This window comes from Acipenser ruthenus, chromosome 15 (genome assembly GCF_902713425.1).
Source record: "Acipenser ruthenus chromosome 15, fAciRut3.2 maternal haplotype, whole genome shotgun sequence".
NCBI lineage: Eukaryota > Metazoa > Chordata > Actinopteri > Acipenseriformes > Acipenseridae > Acipenser > Acipenser ruthenus.
Window position 1 is genome coordinate 1,267,980 of NC_081203.1, and position 17,913 is coordinate 1,285,892.

General features: G+C 41.9%; 1 protein-coding gene across 3 annotated transcripts in view; it reads right to left on the bottom strand.

The window, feature by feature from the left end:
• LOC117396930 (target of rapamycin complex 2 subunit MAPKAP1) overlaps positions 1-17,913 on the bottom strand; it is a 78,953-nt gene that overhangs the window by 27,088 nt on the left and 33,952 nt on the right. For all 3 annotated transcript variants that reach the window (XM_058986739.1, XM_058986740.1, XM_058986738.1), the window contains one exon: positions 11,990-12,099. In XM_058986739.1, the coding sequence (XP_058842722.1) occupies positions 11,990-12,099 (110 nt within the window). The remainder of the gene's footprint in view (positions 1-11,989; positions 12,100-17,913) is intronic.

Consider the following 17,913-nt stretch of genomic DNA (forward strand, 5'->3'; position numbering starts at 1 on the left):
GGCCTAGCTGGAGCTCATGGGGCTGCAAATAACAAAAAGCAGTGGATTGGAGATGCGATGAAACGGCCTTCAAAAGATACAGCAGGGAGGAGTCTGACAGTCACTGGGAGAGTGAAAAAAAGCAACACTACACCGCAGTGACAGAAATTGGGCATCATTTGGCATCATATCAAAAACTGTTGTTTTTGTATCCTTATTATTAATCTTGCATTGCATTTGTGTATAAACAAAGCCTCATACACAGGAACATACACCTCAGAACTCCAGAGAGTCAGAGCTGTCAGGACCTTGCAGTACACCAGGAGTATGCATGTGTTCAATTGCCATCATAGACTCTCATACTGTCGCTAGTGAATGCCCCAGTCAAGTTTCATCACAACTGGATAAGTGGTTCTGAAGATACATGTAGAATTCCAAAGAGCCTCCGCAAAGGAAAATAGGCATTCATGTTGTTTCTCGCAAGTGACATTGCTAGTTTTACTTTATGTATATTAGAACAACAGTGAAAACAACGCACTACACTAAGCCAAGATAAATACTGAGCAAAAAGGGTTCTGCGCAATAAGTGATTAAGGGTGCCCAGCTGAACTGAGCTGAGGCGTCAATACAGACGAGCTCCATTGTGTCCTTAAGAAACTTCACTACCGGTACGTGTGACTAATTCCAGGTGGCTGTAGTATAAATCAGTGTAGATTCAACAAAACAGTCAACCCGGTGACGTGAGCCAGAACAAACCTTCTGGGGAAACAAGATGCTGATTTTCAGCTGGGCTAATAAAATGCAGCACTGCTGAATGTAGGGTCCATATTTCCTACACTACAGTGGCGTTCCAGATGTTCAAGTAGGCTAATGACTGACGAGCTAACAATGAAAAATGGTGAAACGTGAACGACCTTTCCGGCTGCGTCTCTGTGTTACATTGTCATTGCCAGGACGGCTCTTCTTCTTGTTGCAGGTGTATATATTGCCCGTCATTTTGAAGGGGGAAAAAAAAGGGCACATAAATGCCCTTTGAACTCTGTGCTGGGTTTTCAATTTTGAAAACATGTTAACATTTATAAATTTAAAATGGTCTCATTATCTGCATCCCTATTTTTATCCCCAATCTAAAATGCATCCCACTCACGAAATCAAGGAGGAATGGAGATCCTTCATTGCCATGATCAAGCCAATCCCCTCTAACACCAAAATCAAACTTCCTGCTACTGGGCATTACTATGTGATCCCTTAAATCAGTAAATCCTTTCTGCCTAGTGCATAGCACCACCTGGTGGATGCTTCCTTTCTTTTCCCACCAGATCAGAATTTCCTGCGTAACCCAACTTCTCTATCAAACACTTTGGTTCACCTTCGAAAGGACTCCTGCAGCACTGCACACCTCGAAGGCCCAGGGCTTGAATCCCGCTGGCTGTGGAAGCTCTTGCAGCACACAGCTGGGGAAGGCGCCCCCTGCTGAAATATGGAAAGTCTACTCTGAAGCAAAATAAAAAAATAAAACTGACAGGAGCTACCTCTGGAGATCTTAACATGTTCAAATCAAAAGAACTGAAGAGATGTGGCAAGGCCTATCTGAAAGGCTCCCAATGCATCGGGCCCCAGCACAAAGAGCCTCCCTCCATACCACTTGTCCTGGAAACAGGGCAGTGCTCCAAACTTGTGTTCATTTATTTATATTTTTGTTGAGCATCTGGGAGCCTTTTAGGGCTTGCTACGAGAACAGGCAGCAGGCTGCCCAACTGGGTTTGTGTCTCCTCTCTTATGCACGAGACTGGGGGCTTGGTATGTATCTGATCTTCCTAAAAGAAAAGCACTGAAAGTGGAACATTAAGACCATGCATCACAGATTACTTGCAGGGGGAGGCTATTAAGCTATCAAGCTGCATTCAGACAGATCTGGCATCAAATTACAGTAATTATTGTTATTGTGCAGTGTGCACTTGTGAGGGGTGAATTATTCTGGGCAGAAATGTAAGGTAGTCATCAAGCTTCGAAGCCGGTATTTGTCTTTTGATTGCACTTTGTTAGGCTGACATATTACTAGGGCATGCGTGACCTTTCTAAGTGGAGTGGATTGTCTTCTTGAGTGGGCATTAATGATAACCTCCATTGTGATTCGTTTTCCCCCTCTTTATACAGACACCCCCCTCTGCAGACGGATGCGTGTGCGTTTTGTAAAATCCTACCTGACCTGTCAATGGGGAACAACGATAAACAGAATCCCCTCTTTGTTTCCAAAGAAAAGGATTGTTACAAAAGGCAATCATTTAAAAACGAAGGCGTGCTGGCACCAAAATAGAGGTGCACTTAAGATACTGCTTGCAGGCCAGGAATGTCAAGACCTTTTAGATTTTAAAACACAATATGTCTAGCCCCCTTAGTGGTGTCAACATAAGACACTACAGGCTAGATTCTCAAAGCTATCACACTCCAAATGGGTATTAGTACAATTAAATAAAAATGCAGCCAATAAAAGATAGAACAATCTGAAAAAAACCCAACAACTCGGATATTTAACATAGGGGCTTGTGAGTTGTCTCAAGTTGCTTCCTATTGGTTTTAGAATTGCAAATGTTTTTGTTTTTTTGTGCTAATTCCAGCCCTATTGCTTTTTTTTTTCCCTGCGATTAAGGTTGTTTGAAATTTCGAACGTGAGCATTTCTCAATGATAACCAACCCCAAAATAAGATTCCTTCAGGGAATCTGGGAAGTCTGATGTCCAGAAAGGCCCATTGGGTTGTCTCCTCGTTTGAGTTTGAGACTTCAAAAGCACTTTCCAACTGAGCATCTTCTAAGCCCTCTATCAAATCATCACGGAAAGGCAAGAGGAGGATGATGTTTTATATAACAAATTAAATAAGGGCAGCCCATTTACACAAAAGGTGTTACTGCAACATGAACTACACTTCTGGTCTCCACACACACACACACACACAGAGTAAAGGGCTGACACTATGAAAACATTACCCACAGCCTTTATTTTACAGGATACTCACAGAAAGTCACTTTCATTAGATGATTAAAAAAAATAGCCCATTTCCAAGACAGATTTAGACAATTTAGACGAATGCGCTCTCCAGAAAGGGCCTTGACCATTACTGGACAGACAATCTCTCTCGTTACCCCGGGCCAAATTGAGAGTCTTTCAGAAAAGCTTCTCAACACATGAGCCGTCACTTTTGATTTTGAAAACTTTCCTTTTCCGTCAAAAACCAGAGTAAAAAAAAAAAAAAAAAAAGCCCCTTTGGAAGTTGCATCTCTAGTACAAAATGCAGTTCTCTCAGAGCGATGTCAGGGAGCTCTTATCTCTTTTCAGGTGACAAGCGCAGACGAGAGAGATAAGATTGGAGAAGAATCCCACTTCACCGAGTAAATAAATAATCAATAGTCATCTAAATGTAAATGAGAAAGTTAGCCCCCTTTGATAACAGGGTTTTTATCAACGATTCAATTTTCTACAGACACAGTCTCAACCAAATCACCATCATTCAGCCCTCTCTTAATGGATAAAAATCTTAACTAAATTGGAGCGATCACCTGAGATCAACTAAGTTAGCCCTATTTGTGGGGAAGAAAGTCATTCAGTCCTCCCCTTGGTTGGTTTGTTAGCGTTTTACAGATTTTTTTTTTTTTTTTCATGAAGGTCCTCTTATGAATGCGTATTCTAAACTGGAGCACATGCCTGCTATTTTGTTAATTTAGCAATGTCTGGTACAACAGTGTATCAACCCATGGAGAGTTATCAATTTCATGGGTATCCTAGAAGAAATGACACTCCTGTAGCAACCGTTCACAAGCCTCAAACTCAGATTTTAAAACACGACAACATGACTTCAAAGGACACCTGCCCCATACTGGTCATATGTTGTCAGTCATCACATATCTTACTGTTAAACAATATTGCATTGGTTATTAAAAACATCCTCATCCTTAATAGAACCTCATGCAACACTGTGTACATTCTAATACAATATACATTGTTTTCCATTGGTTATTACCATTTCTTAAAACTTAACAGTTGATTTCTTTGGGTCTCGGTTATCCACAGTTAGAAGTGGAAAGGAATATTTTCTGTTGTTGCAAGACCTGCAGTAAATTATGAACTGTAAATGTGTTTTTTTTTTTTTTTTTTTTTTTTTTTTATTATTACATTTACAACAGTAAGCTCATAAAAATATATTAAAAAAGGCTGTTTTTTTTTTTCTCAGCATTTTCTTAAATGTCAACAGCTGCAAACCGCTTGCACTGCCGACTCTGAATCCAGGTCTCTCTTTGTGCAAACAGCATGTGACTTGGAGATACCGAGAGCCTAGCTCCAAGACACGCAGCAGGTGACAGAAGCTAAGCTGAACGGGATAGAACACTGGAGCATCTGCTGGGATCGAGTCCAAAGACGAGAGAGCCTTCATCAGATTTCAAATGTGCAATCCAAGGAGGCACGGAGCAAAATTAGGAGACACCTGTTTACAGACAAAGCTGTCAAACATGTAGACGAGCGCCGGGGGAATCTGTAAAGAGACCCGTGTGATGAACGCACATAAAAATGCTGTCGCTCTAGAGCTGTACGTGAAGCTCCTTCTTTACAAACAGAGGGTTTATAGATCTGTGTATGAGAGTCAAAAAAAAAAAAAAAAGTCAATCTGTCTGGTTCTCTTTAAGAAACAGCCACTTGAGAGAATATGAATGTGAATAGTTGGCTGAGACACTGCAACTAACAACAAATGTTAGTCTTGTGATATGAGCATTTTTTCAGTGTTTTTTTTGTAGCTACGATGTCCTTGCCCTCAGCCAGCGGTACTGTATGTATAAATGCACGTGTACGGGCCCCTCTTAACATATTAAAACAAAGCATGAAACATTTTTGCAATGATTTTATATAGTATTACCACTTTTACCCCTCCCAGATTTTACGGTGAGCTGAATTAAAGACACAAACGCCTATACACAGTGACTAATGGAAGAGCACAACAAAACCTGGAATGGAATCAACTGCTATGCAACGAGGGTCTTAATTCCATCCCCGCTTCCAGCACCCAGGTCAGACCTTACCCCTAACAGCAGCTGAATGCATCAATACGAAGAGTCAACATCCGACAGACACAGGTTCCACACACAGAGAGTGCTCGGCAAACAGCTGCATTAGGGCCTATTAGCACAATGTTCATCTTTAACCATGTCTTTGTTACGATCCTCGGCAGGATAAGGGGACGATTTGATAAGTTGTTCCAGTTGAGTTTACAATTACCCTTATTTTCTTTGTGTCTGTAGATATAAATGGTCAATTATAGAGATTACGTCAAATGAGATCATTTCAAAAGGTCTTAAGTGGGCTATTTGGTGAGAGAACGTGGGGTAGGAGTAAAACAACTTTAAAATAATATTCACGCCTTTGGTCTTGGTCTTGTCATATCTTAGCAATTTCTTGGAAATGGTTTTCAGTTTCTTCTCTGGCTTCCTGCAGGCTGTAGCCTAATCTGCAGCTCAAGCGAGGTTTGGAGACGGTTCCTGCAACCATTTTCTGCTGAAACTTCACACAATTTTAAAAAAATTAAAATCCTCAGTCCTGACAGCAAGAAGGGGCCCTAATGTTGCTCCACAGCAGCTGTTTCCATTTAAACCCAAGGTATTCGTCATCGTCATTCTTAAAAAACAGCACACAACCAGCGCCCCCCCCCCCGCCCGCCTGCCCGCCAGCCCGCCAGCCAGCCACTAAAAGCCAGGAAGGTCTGCGGAAAATAAAGGTCATGCCTTTGAATTGTTACAGCTCAATGATCTCAATAATCATCATGTTCTATTAGACATTTTCAAAGGTTGTCTGCCGTTTAAAAAAATATATACACACACAAGTCTGGCGTTTTGTGAAGGCATCATTACAGCACAGTTTAATGTGCACAGGCAGTTCTGCTTAAGATCATTGTTTTTCTTTGTACCATGCTGCAGTGAAATGTGACAGTGCTGTCCGTGTGTTTAACAGCCAGCTACCTAAACCAGATCCATATGCACACAGTCTCCAAGGCATTCAGGGGATGTCTCTTCAGACCTCTGTGATGCAGCCTTCGTCTCCAGCTTGCTGGTTATCTTTTAGTATTATGTTTTTCCACCAGCAAGATGTTATCTGGCTCTTTGTGTAATGTAAGTGACAGTATTGATCTTGTTTTGACCGGCTTTCAGAGCTATAAAATGGTATCTGCGTATCTATATAGACTCTGATGTATGCTGTAATAAAAACACACACTGTACAAAGACAGGACCAACAAGACAGCGGATATGCACCACAGTATGTATATGTATGTATGTATGTATGTATGTATGTTTACATTTACTCTTAATAGTATTTTTTGCATAGCACACAGTGCCCCTGGGGGTTAGGTGTTGCAACTGCAGATTTTGATTTTGCAATGACACCAGGTGCTTAAATGTTATAACAGTAGCAATGTAGGGTAGCAGGGTGGAGTAGTGGTCAGGGCTCTGGACTCTTGACCGGAGGGTTGTGGGTTTAATCCCAGGTGGGGGACACTGCTGCTGTACCTTTGAGCAAGGTACTTTACCTAGATTGCTCCAGTAAAAACCCAACTGTATAAATGGGTAATTGTATGTAAAAATAATGTGTAAAAAAATAATGCAATTGTATGTAAAAAATAATGTGATATCTTGTAACAATTGTAAGTCGCCCTGGATAAGGACGACTGCTAAATAATAAAAAATAAAAAATAAAATATATATAAAAATCTAACTCCTAAATCTAACTCAACATCGAAGCATCTAGAATACATTCCATACATTCCGAAGTCATTGTATTTTATAGCTTGCTTTTAATTTTTCAGTAATTCTTGACATGTATTTTTTGTATACAACTGTATCGCCCTAGGTAAAGGCGTCTGCTAAGAAATAAATAATAATTCCAACCACCATTCCACGACTCCAAGTCGTAAACAAGTTTTTTCAAATCTCAAGTTACTTCCAAGTAAAATAACAGGTCAAATAAAACCGTTAAAATTGTACTGAGAAAGCATGCGAGGCTCCCAAACACCCTGTTATAAATGACTGAATCCACACAATAGCACCACAGACGACTTACTGACACACCGCCCAAAAATGCACACCCTGACAGAATACAGCTTCTGGAAACCAGACTTGAGTGTTGCTGTCTGGTCTTCCCAACACGGTTAGCCTTGCTGTGATGAACACAGAGCACAGTGACATCAGACGCTACGCTGTTCCAGCTCTCCTAGCTGCTCTGTGCGATCCTCTGGTCCTCACAGCCCAGGCTACTGTGCTCCACTTGCCTTTGGATCACATTTTCACCGCATGTTAAATCTGAAGAACATCCTTGCCTTTTTTATCCTGCGTGGTAACAAGCTTCACATGATGCATTACAAATCTCTTTACCCTGCCCTCTCCATTCAGTACTGTCACAGACCCACGGAACAGGTTTTCCTTTAGAGCTGTAAAAGGTGAGCTGGGCCTTGTAGATTCAATCCCTAATGCATTCCCTTGGCTTTCCCCAAAGGAAACATCCACCTTCCACCTTCAAATGCCCCAACAGGGGTGCTGACTTTGCCTCTGATGTTTAACAGGGAAGGTTGTTGCGCAGGTTCAGGGAAGGTAGAAGGTAGAGCAGAACCAGGAGATGAATCTTCTTTTTCTACTAAGAAACTGCTACCTGATTGATCGTTTAGTGCAGCAAACCTCATCTTTCCTGCACCCAGGGGCCAAATACCACTCAGCAGATGTTACTGACAGATAGAGAAAGAAACAACTAAAAAAAGTTCACATGGACTTTAAAATATAGGCCAAAAAAAAAAAAAAAACTTGACAGAAAGTTAATGTTTTTTTCCTACGCTACGCTGAAGAGACTGCCGTAGTTCTATATGCCCAGGACCCATCTAAACAGATTGATATTAAGGGTTATGCAGTAACAAGAATCCGAAGAGGCTACCATAGGCAAGACGAATCAGTGTAGTGTACAGTACACCGGTTGGCTGGCCTGCAGAACCAGATTCCTTTAAACGAATGCTAACGGGAGCCGATATGAAATCTTCATGAGGCAGCTGCTACAGGCCGAGTGTGCCCCAGCACAGATTACACAGATGCAGGCTTTGAAGGGGTGAGTGGATAAACATGACTTGGTGGTTTCCAGTCCAGATGTTCACAACACTTTAACCCTTCTGGTATGCGGATGTTGATCTTTCAAGCCCTGCATGCCATGTCGACCGTTATAATTAGGCTAGCTGTACCAGCTTTTATTTTTTTTTCATGGAGCCTGGCATCATATTAGGATGGTGTGCTGTTTATTATTGATGTCGTCGCCAAACTTGATGTCAGTAAAAACAGAACATTTAAATTGAGTTTTCTTTCTGAAAGAGTCTTTTAAGAACGTTTCTAAAGTGGTTCCATATTACCAAGATCTGCCGCCTTCTTGTCATTACATAATACTCAAGGGGCAGTCTCAGACCGTTCTGTTTGTTGCCTAGTTCTGCGTCCAACTTTTCACGAAAATTGCGCCACTGTACATAAAACACAAGGGAACTTGCTCTACTGGACAGCCAACTAGTGATTCCAGGACTCGTGATCGGCCAGCGAAAAGCACCGATCCATACCGATTCCCATTTCTTAACTTCCGATTTAAATCAATGCAGTATTTAACACAGACTTTTCATACTGTTTAAAATCATACCAGAAAATGGCAAAGTGCTTTCAGCAGAACCTCCTCCCTCGTACTGTACAGGACAAAAAGTACAACATGTTATATCATCACTGGAGTACACTTTAAACACAGATCTAAACCCAGTACTCTCTGAACTATATTAATCCCACTGGCGTGTATTCCTCCTTATAGCTTCACTAAATACAATACATTTGAATGAGGTCCGCGATAGAGGAGGCTTACAAGTTTTAGGCTGTCATTAAGATCTGCAGCCATTGAAAAAGCGACCCCCCCCCCCCCGCCCCCTTCTAGAGATCTCCTGATTTATCCAACCTGTGTAATTTTACATTTGTCTTTACAACTTTCATCCCTGTTCACATTCACCTCCTGCTAGAGGGCAAAGACTCCTAGAAGCTGGTCCTCTCTCTCTCTCTCTGTTCAGGTAAACTTTCTTCAAGTCGTGAGCACGGGCCATGTGGCAAACAGTGATGCAGTGCTTCCATTAACCCCCTACTGATGTCCTCAGTGGGATTAGTGTTGTTTATGAAGCTGACACGCGCGCCGTAATGGGTGTTTGTCCTTTCTGCAAATAATCCAAGGGGCTCTCTTCCCAACAGCAAATACGACGACTCGGGGATGAGAAGGAACTCGCAGGACATCCAGAGGACAAGAGATCTTAAACAAATACATCTGGATGCATTCTAGCGATGGGGCGACAATCAGCTGTCAGTTTTTTAGAATTGATTAATTACAGAATAAAAGTATTGATTTATCAGATTAGCGCATAATTCCTTATTAGGTCAAGTTAAAGAGTGGATCTGTGACGGGTGCAATTAAGCTGAAGGCAAGCAAAATGATGTGTGACAGTGCAATAAAAACTCGAGGTTCATAACACAAGGGTTACAAGCACCATGCAACGCTGTTTATTAAAACACACTTTTTATTTTTTTCTCAACCGGTGTCTAGTCAGATTTTCTGGGCTTGATGCGTCCAACGACTGCTGCAATGCAAAAAATTATGTATTCATCCGTTCATTAAAAATGTTGATCAATTCAAAATTAAACCAGTCTTTAAACAGAAACATGTTTTCAGCAAAGGGAAATATCATTATGATTTTTCATGTTTGTGTATATATATATATAATTTCACAATTTGCATACATATACAGTATTTGAATGCTCTTACAGTAGGAAAATAAATGCAACTGAACCGAGTCGCACCGGGTGGTTTTTAATGTCGAATATTGGAACCTCAATTTCAAGCCGGTGATGCCTTGACACTCTTTTGGGGGCTCCACTGCCCAGGTTTTATTGATCTGCGTTCAGTGCTTTCTTCCACGACAGCAGTGGGAAGTTATTACCAGTTGCAGTCAAACTGTACTTCATACAAACTCCAGAAGCGCTGCTGAGAAATTAGCATCTGATACACAAAACACACACACACACAGATTCACAGACCAAACCGGGTCTCTCTTTTAAGAATTGTTTCATTCAAATTGTATGCCCGAGGCCCAGGATCTGCGTTTCACAGCCTGAGGGCAGACATACCATTACATTCTTTAAGAAGCTTTTAGTCAAACCGAGTTTCACAATCAAAGGCACTCAAGAAACGGTTTATGTTTTGAAATAGGAGTTACTTTATTTATTTATTTTTTACAATACAATTTACTGGCAAATTCAGTAAACCAGTCATGCGTTCTCTTCAGCCACGGCGATAACGTAAGGCAATCTTATTAAGTGAGAAGTGTATATAAAACACAGCAGCCTTGAAATATTACCTCTTAGAAATTAGAGATAGACAGAGAGAGAGAGAGAAAAAGTAGTCTTACCATCAGAAAGCCAGCCTCTCTTCAGATTAACATACAAAACAAGTACAATCGTGTGGAAGTCTAAAAAGACGGAACTCTGTTAGTACTGCAGAAGTGCACAGAACCTGTTCAAAAGGGACTCATGCACAACCAACACACACAAAACCATCTGGATAAAAAAAATAACTGGTGTTTAAAGATGACCCCAGACACAACAAAGGCGCTATCTGTCGGTTTTAAGGGGGGGGGGGTGGGGGGGTGTATTTGACCCCCAGAAAGGGCGTAGAGTCACCCGAAAAGTGAACAAAAGCAATGCTGGTGAAAGGGTACCCAGAGCGCCATTCATCGCGGCTAACGACTTGTTCATTATGAGTAATGATGGATAAAGACTTCTCACGCTGGGATGAAATCAAGATTTATATGCATTGTTTCCTCTCCCAACTTGTGGGAAGATCATCATCATTTAATTCCATCTCTGCGGCCGGTGATGGGCATCCAGAGAGCGGGTTATCAAACGGCGCAGTCAGCTGGCAAAATCCGAAACGTGTCACTGGCACATCTGGACTGTACTGCCACAGCTGAGGGTGAACAATGGCTTCTGGCAGACGGCCAAATTGCTTGCAGACGCTTGCAGGTCTCATCCTGTTCCTGCCCCCAGCCGACTTCTCCGTTTCTGCTTTTTTTTTTTTTTTTTCTCTATGCGAATCTGATTTTTATTGCCTCGGCTGCACGGCTCAACAATTTTTTTCCCCTCCCTTTGCAGAGTCTTATCATTGGCTGGAAATATGGCCTTGAGACAGCTCTATCAGTGTCCTTCTGTGCCTTATCCTCACCTCCAACTTTTAATAAAACTTCAGCTTTTATCAGCTTACAGATAATAGAAATGTTTTTTACTCTTGACAGTGTCTAATTATTATGGATCTCATTCCCCTCCCACCTCTCCGATCCGTCCAGACAATATTTAATGCTTGCTTATGTACATCTACCATTAACCTTTGTGAAGGCCCAGATTACAGATGCCATTTAAAATCAAGTCTCCATCTCTGTGCCACTCAAACACTGCAGCCTATGCCTGATTGCACCCAAACAGAAGCATACTCTTTATATCCAGCCTAGTACAAAACAGCAAGACTCCCATTGCACAGCAGTTTGGCCCATTCATGGCTTTACCGAGATCCTAATTAGTCATATCAGTCAGTCATTGGCTCTGGTTTGACCAATGAGACTCGTTGTAAAGCCTGAAATAGCTCAAAGCGCTACCCAATGGGTCTGTTTGCCATCCCTGCAAGAAGGTCCAAGCGCTGGACAATGACAGCTGCATTTATCAAACTAAACAGTGGGATTAGTATTATGCAAATCCAAAAATGAATTGCCTCCCAAATGCTTTTTAGCAGCGCTATATATATTTTTAAACCAATGCAAAGTATTATAAATATAACCCTGAGTACCGAGACAAAACTCAGCTTGTTTGAATAGCACACTGAAAGAGTGGTCAGAAGTTAGGCTCAGGGTTTGCCTTTCCAAACAAGACTCCTTACCTGAACCCTTCTGCGATCCTTTCCTCTTCTTCAGAGCTTTCTGGAGGATCTCTTTCATGGTGACCTTCATGCTGTCCACTGGAATCAGGGAGAAACCCTGGGCAGCATTTCTACGCAAGTTGCGGGGGAAAAAAAAAAAGAAAATGTTAAGAAGATACATTTTTTTAAAGTATTTATAACACGCCAAGATGCTTCAGAAGCTTTTGTTACACATCAAGAGCCGCTGACAAGACAGAAGAAACCAGGAAGTTTTCGCTGCGTTAGACACCAGGAATGCATCAGATACAGACATAGCCTTTGGAAACTTTGCAACCGCTTCTGTGGACCAGAAGATCACGATCTCATTTATAATCTTCCAAGAGAAAAGTTTATGCTAGGCCTGCACCTTACCACCTTGACTCAGTACCAGACACGATTAACCTGGCAGGACACAGTCCAGGTAGAATCCCTGTGGAAACGCTGCATGTGGACCCACTGGGTAAATAACTGATCATGACGAAAGGCAGTGAGCGTGAAGCATGAGATTGAAGGTACTTCATGTTGATAACTCCACTGCATTGTCAGCTACTGCAGTTATCAACTCCATTCCACAGGCAAACAGTACCAGGTTTTTAGTTCAACCTGGAGCTACAGTAAAGACTGGACAGGGTCGGAGTAGGGCATTTCCTGATTGTGCACCTTCAATCTTTAATGCTCTCCCAGCTACAACCCTGACAAACTTAACAGACCATGTGCTTGCTGAGCCTGGCTGCTGTAATTAAACAGATCTACAGCGTTGATTTGGCCTGTGTTTGGTGTTGCTAGCTGTCTGCATGATGTGTTGTATTTGTAACTGCTGTTGTCAACCGTTATGAGGTCTGGAATCTCAAAAGGGTCTGTGTATAAAAAACTACAAGGGCAGCTGATGTGTGAATTAATCATTCTTCTATTCAATCATTCATTAATTCGTTCATTGTTTTACCAGGAAAAAAACCTATGGAGTTTATAAAAAAAAACAAAAAAAAACATGATGAACTGTTAGCAGACCTAGATGATCTGGATTGCAAACCTCTGCCATGCTGGACAATTAACAGAAGTAATTAACTAACACTTTTTGCCAGCGCTCTGAATGTGAAACCTAACTTACCAGCTTGGCTGGTTTTAACACTGCTCTGTCCAAATACGTTTAGGGGTACCCCTGCCAGCCTGCACATCAGCAAGCAATTCACGGCCAAGCAGCCTAAATTCATCCAGTTAGTCAGCCAGCCAGCCAGCCAGCCAGCCAGCCAGCCAGCCAGCCAGCCAGCCAGTCAGCCAGTCCATTTGAACCTGGTCAATTCCTTCTGAGCGAGCAGCTGCCCAGGGCCTGTCAGTAGAACTCCACGGCACATTCTATCAGTGAATCACAGCTGGATCCAGACCACTCTACCTCGGGAGACGGAGCTCGTCCCAGACTGGGGTATGAGAGTTTACTGCACAAACCCCAGCTCTAAAAATAAAATTATATATATATATATATATATATATATATATATAATAATGACAACTTTCTAAAGGGACAAATGGTGACAGGAGTGCCCCCATTATACCTCCACAGTACAACACATATGGACAACGCTCCTTACTTGAGCCTATAGTAAATTATACTCTGATCTCAGCTGTATGAATAATTAAACACAAAATAATTAAGCACTGTATAGCAGAAAGAAAGAGTTTTTCATGGTTATAGTAGCTGGCTTTCAAGAACAATCTGCTGCAGGTACTGTATTATATTCTTCTTTAACCAATATGCGTATTAAAATGTACTGTATTGTAAATTGCCTGTTGAAACAATGACATAGCAAAACAAACACACAAAGAAAGAAATGGTTTCCTCTTAAGTGATTTTCCTCTTCCCAGTTCTCCTCAAGACCGCATCCCAAGCCAATGTGCCAGCTGTTTTATTGGGATACAATGTGTTTTAAGGTCTGCTGCAGGATGGCAGAGCGCTCTGGAAGCTGGCAGCCGGAATGAGAAAACCAGTGGTTAAAAAACGCAGGATTTTTGGTTCCGAGCCAAAGTGAAATCTACCGCACGCCGGCCATGGCATAACTGGAGGCTCCGAGATTTTTCTTTGAAAGCTGTTTGTGCCACTCTCGTCGCGGAGCGCCAGTAATCGCTGGCAAGGAAACCCTTCTGAAACCCGATTAGCAGCTATAATTAACAAGAGCTTCACAAAGCTCTTTAATATAAATTAACACCACAACAACCGACTAGCAGGAGCTGCAAGCTGCCCTCATGCAAACCCACCTAATCTGAAAGAAACTGTCCGACTATTCACGTTTGTGGGGGTGGGGAGGCTGTTATTTCAAATGCAGGAGGGGGGAACGCTGTGCTGCATTTCAGATTGCTGGCATCAGGCTGTCCAGCCATCAGGGAAGAATTAACCCTCTCGAGAAACAAACAAACAAACAAATAAATAAATAAATAAATGTATACAATATTCTTCTGTAGCTGTTCAGGTGCATACATGTAGATAAATAAACATGCATGCAGGAGGACAGAATTAGTATAGGAGCGGAAATGCTCTATAGCTCCAAATGCAAATCAGCACGGCTCTGTGCTTTACTGTGAGCTTGATTAGAAACACCTAATTTTGGTTAACAAGTCCACAGTGGTAAGCTCATTGTAAAGCATGGACTGGATCAAAGCGTTCTGCAATGGGAGTCTTATAGTTATATCCCTCTCGGATACGTACCACTTAAAGAAATATCTTTAGGAGATCGGGAGACCAGAATGACCACTGGAGTCAATGCTTTGCTTTAGTTTTCTGCAAGTTGCCAGGAACGTGCCACTAACCTTACAGCAACATGTGAGTAAAGACTTGATTGTGGTCTCTCCTCGTGAGCCAAGATAAATGACGATACCTCGCTCCAGATCATTATGCTTTCTATTTATACAACGGCCCACTGAGGAGGAGCAGAATCGAGGGGTTTGTTTAGAGAATTAGGTTACTGCCTGAAAAATGGGGATAAAAAGAGATCCCCAGTACTGCAAAGAGAGGTCAAATTAAACAGGGAGAGATGAGGGGTCAGGGGTGGAATTTTATTTGGATTTTCATGAGGTTGAGAACCGTTTGAGAAATCAACAGCTGGGATGACAGCTATGGCCAAAGGTTTTGCATCACCTAGAATGTTTGTATTGAGAATTTTAAAACAAACAAATATATAATGAACATAATTTTGATCTTTTATTTATCATCATGTAATATAAAAAAAACAAAAAACAAAACTATAACATTACATTGCAAAAGCCATAATAGTAGTACAGTATTTCATGTTATATTTCAAAATGTCAAATTTTTCAATTTTTGTCAGTTTTTCATTAAGTATATGGAAAACTACAAAGCGGTATGTAATTCAATATGTTAACGTAACATTATTTCAGCAGGTTTCATTCGACTGTGAAAGCAAAATGTGTCAATTCTACAGGGTGATGCAAAACTTTTGGCCACAGCTGTAAATGCACCACTAGCAAGTATACTCAATCTCAGTGCCTCCAAACAGAAAACAGTTTATGTTACCTGGTGACTCCTATTAAAATTCACAGCCCAGCAGAAACTTAGAATGCACACAGCACATGCAGCACACACACACACACACACGAACTGTAAGACTATTACACTGTACAGCGAGTACATCAATCAATGTAAATACACATGCATGTACAGAATACATGACTTCAGCCATCACAATAGTTCTGGTTTACAGCTCCCTGCTACTGATGCAGATTGCAGGGCTTTAAAAGAAAATCAGGCAGCGATAACAGCACAGTCCCGGCTGGTTTAATGTGGCTCTCAATAAAGCTAGCAGAGTGACAGGGTTACTGCAAATAAAGGAATTCCCTGGCACTTTTCATTGTAAGGCATTACTGAGAACTTGAGCGGCGCAGGAAATAAAGGCTTGCCTTCTGTGTTTTTTCATTAGACTTTCCTTTTGTTACCCAATACATAAATCCGTTGTGGCACAACGCAATATGTATCATCGTGCTACACCTGCGGACGTCTCATAATGGCTACCATGTCTCTGCAGTCAGGAATGATAAGTGAACCCACCTTGAATGTTAATGATAGTGATCATTCTGAGGGAGCCTGGCTTTCCATCTTCCTTTACAGCCTTGGCGTCTGCGCTAGGGTGGCAAGGTTCATGGGAGGAATATGAAAACAGAACGCTGAAGGTAAAAGTAAAATAAATATACAAAAACAAAAAGGGCCCCCCACCCACGGATGGGTAGCTTCAAAACAAACCATTTATTTAGCCGTGGCGGGCAAATTGTAATACAAACAAAAACCCTCTGGCGACACAACCGTGCGTGACACGGGACGCGGTTAACCTTTTTTTTCCTCCTCTATTTCTTTTTAATAGGATGCATCCTCTCTTTATAATGCAATGCTGGTTATAAAACAATCCCACAGGCTACTAGTCCAATGCTTTATGAGTAATACGTTACTGTGAATAAACGTACGGGTAAAGCAGAGTGCGTGTGTTGTAGTGATCATTACAAGAGAAGTTTGTTAAAAATTGGCATCATTAGGCAAAAAACGCGATGACGTGTTTTACGCTGGGCTATTGTTCATGAGAAAAAAGAAATAGTGGGTTCTATAAGCAGGTGAAACCCGCCATGCAATCTGCATGTACGAGCAGGAAGTAGGGGTCTCCAGCAATGTGGGCCTGCGGTTGTCTAGAAGACTGGCGGCACAAAGGTTAAAGAAGCGAAATATTCATCCAGTGTTTCTCGAAGTCGCCCAGACTGTCCCGTCTCCCTGGAGTTTAGTTCTGAAATCCAACAAAGAGCTCTATTTAGTTTGCACTCCGGAGAATGTTGGAACAAAGTGTTCTCAAAGTTCCACTTCTTTATTAGTTCAGGATTTAGGAGCGAGGGTTTAGAATTTATGGCTGGGTGTTCTCATTTACGAGGCATTTCTTCTGTGAGAGAAACCCACGTCCTGCCCAGCCGGTGTTTCCATGCCAGCCTCTCCTGCCTAAAACCAAGGTGCTATGCCAGCTGAGCTCTCTGACTAACTCCGGCCCGCTTGGTTCCGTTTCTACCTCTAATGCTCTTTTATGTACACCTTAAACAAATTAAATAAATGGGACGACATGTTGCCCACGGAAACAGGGTATAATGGCTAATGCTGTTGGAGGTGAGGTTAAAGCTTACAAATCTTGTGCTTCAGAGTGATGATTCAAGTCATTTGCAACTTGGGCCAGTCATCAGGACTTGGGACTTAAAAATCTCAAAGTTCAGTGCATTTTTAGTACACATTTTTTTTTGTTCTCGTCCTGTACCCCAATAACGACTCCTGCAGAGTGCACTTCCTAAAGGACTATGAGCTGCCACTGCGCGTACGGAAGATCCCAGCTTCCAATTAGGAACGTGTATCTGCGCTTTGGGATTGGTGGCTTCTCCGCAGAGGCAGGCTCTGCATCACTGTCTGACGGGCTGCAATTACATGAGCTTCACAATCTGTTTTAATTTATCTTGACGAATGCGAAAACGCATCAGAGTACATTGTTGTCGGTGGTGTTTTTTTGTTTTCTTAATTACCTTTAGTACAGCGACCAAATGGCTTCCTTTATGCTAAACAGACGCTTTCCAATAACGAAGCTCAGCAAAACTAATGGGCAACGAGAAGCCAAAACTACCCGTCTCTCTGCCTTCTCCTTGTGTAACTTTGCCAGAGTCCTTGGAACTTGCCAAATTCGGTCATGCCTGCTTAGCTCGCTCGACTGATTGTGCCAGAAAAGAAAATAAGACACAGATGTATTTGAACTCTTTGCGGTGCCAGTAGAAAGACAGCTAATGGCTTTATCTCGACCCTCCCTTTCCAGCTGGGCACAGGTGGGGGATAATGAGGTCCCTCTCCCGCCTCAAACTTAATTGTTTACCAGTCATGACAACCGAAA